At 40.5% G+C, this 12,667-nt stretch overlaps 1 protein-coding gene across 1 annotated transcript in view; it reads left to right on the top strand.

Annotated features, from left to right (window-relative positions):
- The window catches only part of POLR1A (RNA polymerase I subunit A), a 39,539-nt gene that overhangs the window by 22,327 nt on the left and 4,545 nt on the right, over positions 1 to 12,667 (top strand). Inside the window, 10 exon segments of the mRNA XM_009289383.2 lie at positions 1,516 to 1,730; positions 2,362 to 2,529; positions 3,657 to 3,792; positions 4,812 to 4,969; positions 5,903 to 6,017; positions 6,645 to 6,755; positions 7,625 to 7,903; positions 9,035 to 9,235; positions 10,004 to 10,121; positions 11,380 to 11,544. Coding sequence (XP_009287658.2) covers positions 1,516 to 1,730; positions 2,362 to 2,529; positions 3,657 to 3,792; positions 4,812 to 4,969; positions 5,903 to 6,017; positions 6,645 to 6,755; positions 7,625 to 7,903; positions 9,035 to 9,235; positions 10,004 to 10,121; positions 11,380 to 11,544 — 1,666 coding nt within the window.

Here is a 12,667-nt window from a genome sequence, read left to right as displayed (position 1 = left end):
CCATCATCTTCCCCGGCACTAAGGTCAGGCTTACAGGCCTGTAGACCACTTCCCCGGTCCTGCTGGCCACACTATTTCTAACACAAGCCAGGACGCTATTTGTCTTCTTGGCCACCTGGGCCAAGTGTCCCAAAGTGTTTCACAAGTTACCTTTTGAAGGAATCATATGTCGACTGTGTGTGTGATGAAGCTGAGATTCCTTTGTTAAAGCCTATGGGCCCTAGTGCCAGGGCAGAGGCCAAAAACTCTGAGGTAAAGCTGGTTTTAGAAAACTACCGATTTTGTGGGTGGTTTTTGGGGATTGTTTTTATTGGGGTTTTTTGATGGTGGATTGGGTTTTTTTAATGTACACAGAGTAGATCTCTCTTGGATGGACAGATATCTGCTAGCTGGATGAGAGCCTATGTAAATACGAAGATCAGAGGGCTGAGCCAGCCCTGCCTAGTGTTTCAAAAAAGTACTCTTGCATAAGCCTCTTGTACGTCAGGGCACTAACCTATATGTTATGGCTTCTAATGAAGATTGTACATGTGGACACAAAATGCAAACAGGTGCTGCTTCACAGCCTTGCTTTCACAAAGAATTTACCCTGGTAGGACGTGGGCAGTTAGCATGAAACTCCAAGTTGAAGGTGTTGAGATATATAACTCTGTTAGCTTGTCTGCAAATGTTACGCCTAATCACTGGTTAATTTATCAGCGATGCTGAATTTGTGTTGCTATTGGCACTTTTGATAATGTTGAAAACAATTTGGCCTGGGGATTCATTCACTATTTGTTATTTTTTTTCTTTTAGTAGATTAGGTAGATACAGATACCTGTTTATCTCTGTCTTAGTATATTGTAAAGCTCAGTGGACAGACTTCCGTGTCACAAGGCAGTTCCTCCTTCATGAAACAGCAAGGCACGTAGAAGATACGTTTAGCTTGTTTTCTGTATTACTTTTTTTTTTTAAGTCGGTATTAACTTTTTCCTTTATTAAATGCAACATTTGAAATGTTACTTGAAAGACTAGCCAACTGAAGAATTGAAGTAAAACGGATTAGCATGGATAAGATGCAAGCTACATTCAAGGTCTCTGCTGGACTATTGTGCTTGAATATTGACAGCTTAAAATCAGAGAAGCTCCTTTGTCATGCCAGCTTTAGACAGGCGAGGTGGTAGTCAGCTATAAGTAAAGATTTAAGTATGTCAAGGGTGTTCACTCCCAAGTTAAAATCATTCTTAGAGGGCTGTATTTCACTGGTTTCTGGAGTAGTTTCTGTGGATAGCTAACTGACTATTTCAAGCTTGTAAAGAACCTTGAAATCATTTGGGATCAAAACTGTAAGTATCAGAAAATGGAGAACATATTTGTAGCTGAGTTGTTTGCTATGTGTTATATACACCCGGAGGTTTTATATAGGTAATCTTTTCTTCCTTCGCTATTACTTGAGTGCTGGTGGAAGCAGTGTTATTTGGTTTTGATCTTATTGTAGATAAACCAGTCTGCTTAAAAATCTCCTCTTATTTTCAGTTATTGAAGATGTGGTATGAACTAGATGAGAAGAAACGAAGAAAGTATCTGAAGAAGACAAATAAGTGTCCTGACCCAAGCCTTGGTGTTTGGCGTCCAGATACTTATTTTGCGTCTGTTTCAGAAACATTTGAAAACGGAGTCAAAGATTATATCAACAAATGGGAATCTGAGAACAGACGAAGTTATATGCGCCCAGCACTTTCTTCTGATAGGTAGTAACTTCAGTGTCTTTACTTCTTTGCACTGAGCCAGAAAAACTAACCCTATTTTTGGACTGAGTTTGCTAAAGATGAAGTGTCTTTATCAACTCTTGTTTTTGTTGTGACCTTTGTGAAACAAAGTAGTGGGTTTCAGAATAGTTCCTGGAAGCCAAGTGTGCTTAGTATGCAGTGGAGAGGCCCTGGTTATCTGTTTCTTCCAAACCTGAATTTTCCATGCTGCTAAGGCTTTGCGGAATAACAGCAGCGTATTGCTGTCCCCCTACATATAAAATAATACTTTACAGTAACAGTTAAAAATGAACATGTGCTCTTGCTGCACCTTGGAGTTAGCGAGGCAGTTAAGACGAGCAAGTGAGAGTAAATAGACTCTCTTTTGACATTCTGGGAATTAGCAGAACTAAAATATGGTTTGGCTGAGGCCCCAGTTCTGTGTTAATGGGCTGTGTTTGTCAGATCAGATTGGGATAGACAATTTTACAGTTTCTGGAGTGTATTTATCTATAAACTACCAGGAGAAATTGGCTGAAAGAGGTAACTTTATTGAACTGAGCAATGTTGCAGACTCTTCCAGTTTCTTTATTTTGTACTATGTTGAGCTAAACCTGTTCTTTCCTGTCTTCAGATTAAAGGATTTGTTGTACTTAAAGTGGCAGCGATCTCTTTGTGACCCAGGAGAAGCTGTGGGTCTTCTTGCAGCCCAGAGTATTGGGGAACCTTCCACACAGATGACTCTGAACACCTTCCACTTTGCTGGCAGAGGTGAAATGAATGTCACATTGGGTATTCCAAGGTGAGAAAACTCTGTACTCAATGGCTCCTTTGCCATTTTTGGCACTTGTGTAACAGTGTTTAATCTCACTGGCAGGTATATGTGTAATCTTGAGGGCAAATAATCCTTCAGTTTAATTGTAAATTGTGCCTGTTCAGAACTATTTTAACGTTTTACAATTTTATGGTTGTTTTGGTTCATTTTCCAGATACAAAATATCTGTGAAGGCCCCTTACTCTTATCTGATGTATAGCAAATGGCTTATTTGTTTCCGTATTTTATTCAGTACGGTGTAAGCTTAAAGAAATGGTGCTTTGTGGGTTTGCCCTCTGCCAACCTCTTCTTCCCCCTGCTAACTTGTAAACCTATTTCTTTCACACACAAAATTTCACTGCAACTATGAAATCTTGCAGGTATTACGATCACGTATGTAGAAAGACCTGTTTTATACACAAAATTTCACTGCAACTATGAAATCTTGCAGGAGTAGATGAGGCGCTTAGGGACATGGTTTAGTGGGCATGGTGGTGTTGGGTCGATGGTTGGACTCGATGATCTTAGAGGTCTTTTCCAACCTTAATGATTCTATGATTTCTTGCAGGTATTACGATCACGTATGTAGAAAGAGACCTGTTTTATAGCAGCCAGGTTTCCACTGGCTCTTCTGTATGGTGACAGTGACTTTATCAGTGCACACGTGTTTACCAGCCAGTCATCAGCTTGTTCTGAATAACATGGGTGCCGACCCTGGCCTTGTGCGTAGGTGCGTGATGCCTTAGGTGGGAGATGGCTGTGTTACTTTGGAGAAGCAGGGGAGAGGGAGAAAGTATGAGGAGCATACATTATGCATTTGTAGGAAACAGGCTTCATTAGTTCTTCTGTTCTTGGAACAACTTACTATCATCTGTAGTCTTTTCCTGTAATTGGGGTGATAATCTAATTGAGGCGATAGAGCTACTGTTGTGCTCTGCCTGATGAAGAACCAGAAGAGTGAAAAGGAGCAGTGCAATGGTAACCACAGCTCTTGATGCATATGGCTTTGGTGGAGCTGGCAGTTGCTGCATGCTGCCTAATTAGATGAACTAGATACTTACTTGATTGCATAGTGCTTTTATCACTTAATTTGAAAGATCATTCTTCATTTAAAGGTTGCGGGAAATATTGATGGTAGCCAGTGCAAATATTAAAACGCCAACGATGAGTGTTCCTGTGTTCAATACCAAGAAAGCTCTCAAGAAGGTGAAACAGCTTAAGAAACAGCTCACAAGAGTGTGCTTAGCTGAGGTGAGCCCCTTATTCAGTGTATCCTTTGAGAGTCTGCAAAACGAAATTTCCTATTTGAGCTCATCAGTTAGTCTGGCTTTGTAGCAGTTTCCATTTTTGAAGGCTCACGTGTGGGTGCTAGATGAGAGGGTCCTTTCTTTTCACCTCTTGCATACTGAACCTGTAATATCTGCTAGGAAGTGTAGCATTGAAAGGAATTGCAGTTACCATGGCTGTATGAGACTTAAATTCAATTTAACCTGCAGAGCATTGTCACAGGCTACAAACTCTCTATATAACCTAAAGGGGGAGGGTAATAATTCATACATAGCAGCAGTATAATGGCAGGGAGGATTTATGTTTTTCTGCTGTAGCCTTGTTTGTTTTTTTTCTCAAGCTCAATTTTGTCACTCTCTAGAATTGGGAGGGGGTTTGTTTTGTCTTTAAGAGACAAGCTAATCTGGCTGTGACTGGCATAGTAGAGACCTTTCTGTTTGTCCCCCAACCCTTCCTAATCTCATACAAGTGGTTGTGCTCAATAGAAGCAGAATGTGTGGCTCCTTGGAGACTCGATATACTGAAGTCTGATGTATTCTGTGCTCCCTCTCTTCCTAGGAGTGCAGTCTTTGTTGTGCTCTCCTGCATGCCCTACCCTCTTCTGTCTTACTCTTTCAAGCTGAAAGCGGGAAGGATAGAGTTAAGACTCAGCTCTGTGCTGAAATACTGTCATGCTCAATGAGCATGGTTCAGTAAAATGAAGCTGTCGGCCCACTAAGAAGTGTAGTTTCCTGTGAAGGAGTCGGGTGAGAGATGAAGCTGTTCTCCCAGTATTGTCTAAGTTAATTGCTGGGAGGAGTATAAGCTCCAAAAAAGGGCAGTAGGGTAGAGTCCTTTTCCCCAAGAGCTGCGACAAAGCCTCCAGAAAAGTTTGCCAATTAGCCTTGTGTATTTCTGGTCTCCTATGGAAAGCATTGGAGTTGCAGGAAGTAAAGGAAGTGTCTTAATCGAAGGAGTAATGTTCCTACTCGTGGCTTTTGAAGGTCTTGCAGAAAGTTGAGATAGAGGAATCCCTGCATGTGAAGTGCAAGCAGAACAAACATCGTCTCTACAAAATCAAATTCCATTTCTTGCCCCATGAATATTACCGAGAGGAGAAGTGTGTGAAGCCCAGGGAGATCTTGCACTTCATGGAAACAAGGTGAGTTTGCTTTCAGATATTTTAATATTTGCTCTTCTTTTGCCTTTCCGTGGGCTCTAAGGGTCACTGAATGTCGTTTATTACTGCTGCTATGGCTTTCAGAGCGACAGCTTTGCAGTTGCTTTTTATGTCTTGAATAAAACTGTGGATCTGTGGCGTGATGACAGTGTAGAATTGTATCATGGCAGATCTTTCACACGTCTCCAATATACTCGGAGAAGAGCCATATAAGCAATATCTCATTCCTTATCTTTGGATGCTTAAGCATTTATTACCAGCAAAAATGTTTGAATACTTCAGATATCCCTTGGTGCTCTCATTGAACAGAACTAAACCGTAGGGGTTTTTTTAATTTTTTAAAAATAAATAAATCGGAAAAGGCTGGCTTTTTCTTTCCCCTTTCTTTTTTTTCCCCTGCTTCCTTCCCCATGTCTGGCCAAATCTGTGTAGTTGAAAGTAGAACGTTTAATGATAAGAGTCTATTGAAAGCTATTTTTGTTTTGCAAAAAGGCTTCATTGATTTCATCTTCCTTCAGGCCGCATGAGTTCAAGCTGGGTTATTTTATTTAACAATTTTGCATGTGCTCGTTGGTTTAAAAAAGAAGAAAGTCCAGTAGTAAACCATCTCTTCTGAAGGTCAGTTTGACGTGCAGATTTTATGTCCAGATGAGCTTATAATTTTAAGCTTTGGATGCATGGCTACATCTGTGATTGTAAGAGAGATGATACCAACCTTTTGATCCCTAAAGGAATGGGAAAGGGACAAGAAGGAAAATTACTTGCCTTATCCTAGAAGTGCTTTTGCATCCACGAGAAAATATGTCCTGTCACGAGTTGACTGGCTTCTTAAACAAAATAAATTCATTTTCTGACAACTTGAAATTGACTGCGGTACTGCTGAGCTTTGACATTCTGGGTTGCTGCTTCTTTCAGGTTCTTTAAAATTTGTCTGGAAGCAATTAAAAGGAAGAACGCAAAGGTGTCATCTTTTACTGAAGTCAGCACCCGGAAGGCAACTCGGAAAGATTTAGATGGTGACCAAGACAAGGTACAGAATAATATTACCTGAAAAATGCCTCGCTTCCTTTACCTGTTTTTGAGAACCAGAATTTGAAAAAGCTGTTTCAATGTGAACGCGAAATGTGTGAATGCTAAATTACTTCTTAAATATTCTCTTTATGCATTCTCATAAAATTAACAAGGAAATTAAAGTTACTGTGTATTAAATCCTAATTTACTTAAGACTGTACTCTGAAACTGCCTGTTTATTTTAGCTTCAGTGAGATAAAAGCATATTACTCTCCATTTGCTCCCAGATCAATGTCCCGTTGTAGCAGTGGTTGTCAAAACTTTGGGGAAGATCCTTTTTTTCATTGAAAGGCTTTTGCATGTACCTTCTGCCACCCCTCTCCCAGCAAGGGCTGTCATATAAGCAGGGTGATAGCTTATCTATCTTGTAGACATTCATCTTGTTTAACGTTAAAGTTATCATGAGTTATAAGTTCATTATTTCTTTATAGTAGTGGGCTTATAGAAATTAATTTGTTCTTAAAGGTAGAACATTGAATAAGGGGTTGTTAAATTCCAAATGTTTGGCTAAAGCCTTTTGAGGCAGTTGATGCTTCCTAGCAGAGCCAGCCTGATTATCTGGTCTGTCATGGATTTCTAAACACAGAATAATCAGGAAGCTCCAGCAGAGGAAGAAGAGAACATTGTTGATGCAGAAGCTGATGAAGGGGATGGTGATGCTACAGAAGCAAAACGGAGGAAGAACCAAGAAGAAGAGGTAATGATTTCATAGGTGCTCAGCACTGCACTTTAATTCCCAATTTCCTCTGCCTTGGTTTGAGTTGGGAAGGAAAGATTCCATTGAAACAAAATGCTGAAAAAAAACCCCAGACCCCACTTGAAAGGGGATAGGAAAGTCTCTGCTTTGTGCTGATCAGTTTTGATTTGGATGGAGGGAAATCTACAGCAGAAAATGTGGGCTGAGACTTGTGATGACCATGGGTCATCATAGTTGAGCCTGATCACTGCTGTCCTTTAAGAGTAATACAGAACCATGCGAGTTAGAGACGGAAGAGATCTGCATTCTTCCAAAGCCTTGTTCCTCGGCCATTGGGTAGATGTGTCTGGCAATCAGGTTGTCTGTGCTGTAGTTCACCTTAACTTTACCTCTTGCTAATTTCATGCCATTAATTGTTTTTAAAGCTTTACTGTGGTTCTTAATAAATATTCTCCCTGGCTCTGCATGTTTTTCCGTGCTCACTACTTCATAATTACTGCTTAAAAGATAGGTTGCTGTAATTTCAGCAAGAGGGTAGAGTAATTGAAAATCCTGAGGGAATCCCATCATCAGAGTTGGATTATGGGAAGAGCCTTTTTTGGGCGGAGAAAACTAAATTCTGCTACAGTCCTAATAACCTGTAGCATCCCGGACTGTATTGAGGAATAACGGCAAGATTATAAAGAAATAGAGACTGAACTGAAGCTGTTGTATCATTTTTCTTTACAACAGAATTACATTTCCCTTGTGTCATAGGTGAGATGCTTGTAACTCAGCTGTCAAGAATATTCATGAATAAAACTGTTCATGGTGCACTTTGTTTCTGTATCTGTTCTGGCTCAGATGAATACAACATTCTTTCTTTGCAGGTTGATTATGAGAGTGAAGAAGAGAATGGGGAAGAAAACATTGATGAGAATCTAGAAGATGAAGAGGCTGAATCAGAAAAAGAAGAAAGGACTCCCAGTGCAGAAGATCAGATTGGAGCAGATGGTGATGAATCTCAACATCTTTCCTTTATGTCTCAGACTAAAAAAGAAAAAGATCGATTGCTTCAGTCAGCAGAGGTGCGAGTAAACGCTGTTCTGGACAGCCACCCATCAATACAGGATTACACGTTTGACACTGAAAATGAACTTTGGTGTGAGGTAAGATGGTGGTGCCTGGAAACGTGTGTGTGTGGTTGTGCCATGGTTGCAGGTAGCTCCCATAACAGATGGATCTCTTCAGTGGAGTGCTGCTGTTTTGTCTCGGCACTCCTGTATTAATACAAAAAAGTGGTAGTGCAAAGGTACTTCTTGACATAATTTTTAGCAACCCCTAACTTTCAGAACCTCTGATGATTTTTTTTTTTTTTTTTAAAGGTAACTGAAGGTTTATTGTGGTTTAATCTTTAAATGTATGATGCAGCACTGTGTAGCTCCTGATTAATAAAAGTGATGACTGGACTTTTGAAAGAGGCTGTTTAGGAACGTGTCCTCAAGGTGCTGGGCAGAAGGGGAGCTTTATATTGGGAAGCACATCTACTCATGGAGGAATTTAGGATGAATAAAACTGGACTGCTTAGTTGTATGAAATAGTAATTAGAGGGGACAGAAATTCTTGACCAAATGTGACAGTGGCAGTTGAAAAAATCTGGCAGGAATGTGAATTTCATAGATCCAGAAACATTTCACTCCACCTGTTTTTAACAAACCTATTTTAACGCTTCCAGAAATAAAACTTTTTGTTTCAGATCTAGCTAGGAATTTTATCCTATGCTCTTCCCTCGATTCTACTCCCACATTCCTCCCAAAAACATCTCCAGCAACAAGCTGTCTTTGACCTCAGCTATGCCTTGTCCACCTCCCCAGTTTTCCAGTTTAGCTCGTGCTGAAAAATCTTATGCCTTTACTTTAACCTGAGCTAATACTGCTTTGAAATTGTCAGAAGATGCAACAAAATCAAACAAGCTGCAGGTGTCGAGAAACTTGCATGGTCCTCCTGCAAGACAGAAGGGAAAAATCTAAACATCCTGAATGAACAGCTTAAAAAACAAACCCCAACTGACGTAAGTTCAGAGATCTTGAAAGCAATGTGGATGAATGGTCCTGGGATGTAGTGTTCTTATTAGCATCATTCAGCTGTAATTCCAGTCAGACATTTATATTCCTAAACACACAGCTAGGATAATCCCAGTTGTTCACCTGTATGCTTTTCGCCTAAAAAGAAGAGGCTGGCTATTGAGCCTAATGATCAAGTTTCCTTACAGAACACTCCGTTGTTTTTTCCCTTCTTAGGTTTCATTGACGCTTCCGTTGATGAAGGTGTACTTCGATCTCTCCTCCTTGCTTGTCTCTCTTGCACGAAGCACAGTCATTCATGAAGTGAAGGGGATCACACGATGCTTGTTGAATGAAAGTACCAATAAGCAAGGAGAGAAGGAACTCATTCTGCATACCGAAGGGATAAACCTTGCGGAGCTGTTCAGATACTCTGATGTATGTAATCTATTTATAATCCCAAACTTGAATTATCTTTTGTGTTCTAGGGAGAGACGGTGGATGATGGATGCCATTTAAATTTGGCAGGTGTGATGTGTAGCCTTTTCAGCTCTTAAACTCTCTTCCTCCTCCTTTTTACTCCCAGATGTGTTCAGAGCTCAGCAGAGCCTTTTCTCAAGGGCAGCTTGCAAATCAGTTCTTGTGCAGCAGCCCAGTGTCTAATGACAGATAATTCCACACCGTGCTTGTAACTGTCTCTAAATATTACTTGAGGGAGTTCTTCCATCTAAATGAATTGCAGTACTTGGAGATGAATAGTTCTGTTATGCCATCTAGCCCATAACTCTACAAATACAGGATTGTTTTAAGCTACATCTCTGCTGCTTTTGCTAAAAGTTCTGGCTGGCTGAGACAGACTGGGCATTACATTGTGTTGCTTGGAAGACTTTAACATGTTCCTCTGCTGCTTGGAATGGTTTGTTTGTTTGCTTTTTCTAATTTCATATCATTTTCTCCTGTGGTGAGTTTTGATTCCAGTACTCTTATTCATCTATATAATGCTGTGATCACTGGCTTAAACATATATCCCCAGAATCATTTTTGTCTGTACTGGACTCTGAGCTGCTGCCTAGTTGTTCTGTAACCATTGGTGCTGCTTAAGCTAATGAAAGATAGAGAAAAAAGCTAACTTAGCTTAGCTTAAGTTATTTGGGAATACAGAGTAACTAGTGTCCTAACTTGCATCTGTGGGTTTTTTGCTTTCAGATTTTGGACCTGAACAGACTTTATTCCAATGATATTCATGCCATGGCTAAGAATTATGGAATCGAGTCTGCCCTGAGGGTGATTATAAAGGAAATAAAAGATGTATTTGCTGTATATGGTAAGATTTCTTTGTACTTTTAAAGATAGTCTTTATTATCATTAAGATGGGAAACCCCAGCCACAGTGCTTACAAAGTTATGGTTTTGCATGATCTTTTCATTTATATGTGTATTTTTAAGTCGCACCTTTTCATCATTTTAATTGTTATAGTGCCTTCTGTGAAGACTTCATTGGGTAATTGTTAGGTTCCATTTAATTGGTAGAAGATTCACTAGACAAGGTTGATTTTCTCCCCCCTTCACAGAGCTTTTCTATACTGGTATATTTATTTTTTGCAAGCTGGAAGGTCAAGACCAATTAACTATTCATGTGTGAGGAAGCTAACTGTTAGACTTGTATAGTGGCCCTGAGAATAGGATTAATCTTGCCTCATTCTAGCTTTTTAACGATGGGAGTCTAGGCTCCCTTTGTAGTTGAGGTTTTTATACCTTTCTTAAAATAGCTGTGCTGCATTGTCTGAATGTTCTTCTCTCTGCATAGATTATTCAGAGAGTCCAGGCAACTAGCTTAGGGAAGATGCCTGACTTCATAGGCTGCTAAAGTTAGGCATGTTGAATTTGCCTTAAGTGAGCTAAGTCTTGCTATGAATTAAACTATTGAAAAGAGGGAAGATTAATACAGTGGGAATTTAGCAACCAGCTACATAAAACACATTTGCCAGCAGGCAGCCCAGAATGGTCTGACCTTCAACTTGTTCAAGAACTGCTAGGCAAATGTTGACAGAGCTGTTAATGATCCCCCATTACACTGACTCCACAAGCGTTATTTAAAAATAAGTGCTATTTCTTTTTAGCCTAAACGGGGTTTTCTGTGGATGCCTAATATCATGCACAGAAAATACAAGAACCTTCCTGACTCCGATGCCTAGCTAATGCAGGCCACCAGGTGAGGGGCTAGAGCTCTGTCCCATCACAAATGGATGGATGTGATCCCCTTCCGCATAAAGAAAGATGATGCAGACCTTACTGATTGTATGTAGAGAAACTCTGCTGCCTTACAGCACTCTTGACATTTTAGTTTCCCTGGAGAGATACTGTTTTGTATTATAGTGAGGTCTACCTCTCTTGAGAGGATATTTGGGGGGAGCAGTTAAGCCAGCTACGCACAAAGAGGTACAACTGCCAGTAGAATGTTAATAGAGATGTTCTCCATGGTGATTAAATTCAGGGGGTTTAATTTAGACCTGATTTATTTAAAAAAAACCCCAAACCTTAGCCCTTGAATGCTCTGATGATTGCTCTTTCTTGTGTTCTTAGGAATTGTGGTAGACCCTCGGCACCTTTCACTTGTGGCAGATTACATGTGTTTTGAAGGATTTTATAAACCGCTGAATCGTTTTGGAATTCAGTCCAACTCCTCCCCTCTGCAACAGATGACATTTGAAACCAGCTACAAATTCTTGAAGGAAGCAACAATGATGGGTAAATGGTTTAGTTTGACATACATTGCTGCAGCATTTCACATATGCTTTGTTTTCCACTTTCCAGTATTTTGAGTAATGCATAATTGCATTAGAAAAAATGCCAGAGGCTAAAATTTTAATTAAGCCCCTGCCTAGGAAAATGTTCCAGATGTTTTTAATAAAATTCTGTCAGCTTAAATGAAGTCAGCTCCCACATGTAATTTGTGGGGTCTGTGACTCCTTTCTTTAAGAATTAGATAGGCATTTTTATAACAAACCTTAAGATGGTTAAGATTTGTTATAGCAAAGCCTTTTAACAGACTACTAAATATGCCTTCTGTCTCTACCATTAAAATTGTCATCTCTGCTTTGTTGTCATGTCTCTATTATAACTCCCATATTTTCATCTCTTCTCTAACCTTGCTATTTAGAATTTTATTGTGAGAACAGTCCTCCCGGTTGTTACTTTGATACTGCTTTTCTTCTGCTTTGTAGCAATTTACTCTCTTCGCTTTTTTCCTCAAACACAGACAAAGGGTCAGACTCGTTTGTCTAATGGTAGGTTTCTCGTGCTATTTGAGATGCCCAAGAGTATCCTTTCTGGCCTCTAGTTGCTGCTCTGGAAGGTGTAGAGATCACATGGCTGTGTGGATCTTTCAGGACATCTGAAACGGCACTAGCCATCTACATTTAGGAGTTCTATCCAAAAAACTTACACTTTAAGTCTGTCATTAGACAGTTTGCATGGTGGTTGGAGGCCGTCTTGGGCTTAGCGACCATGAAATGGTAGAACTCTCAATTCTCGGTGAAGTAAGGAGGGAGGGCAGCAAAACCGCAACCATGGACTTCCGGAGGGCGGACTTTGGCCTGTTCGGGACGCTGGTTGAGAGAGTCCCTTGGCAGACAGTCCTGAAAGGCAAAGGGGTCCAGGAAGGCTGGACGATCTTCAAGAAGGAAGTCTTAAAGGCGCAGGAGCAGGCTGTCCCTGTACGCCGTAAGAAGAACGGGCGGGGAAGACGACCGGCCTGGCTGAACGGGGAGCTCTTGCTGGGACTCAGGAAAAAAAGGAGAGTTTACCGCTTGTGGAAGAAGGGGCAGGCGACTCAAGAAGAGTACAGGGATCTCGTTAGGTCGTGCAGAGA

This window comes from Aptenodytes forsteri, unplaced genomic scaffold, assembly GCF_000699145.1.
Source record: "Aptenodytes forsteri isolate BGI_AS27 unplaced genomic scaffold, ASM69914v1 Scaffold141, whole genome shotgun sequence".
In the NCBI taxonomy this organism is placed as follows: domain Eukaryota; kingdom Metazoa; phylum Chordata; class Aves; order Sphenisciformes; family Spheniscidae; genus Aptenodytes; species Aptenodytes forsteri.
Note: the sequence above shows the minus strand (reverse complement) of the source record. Positions and strands in the feature narration are given on the sequence as shown.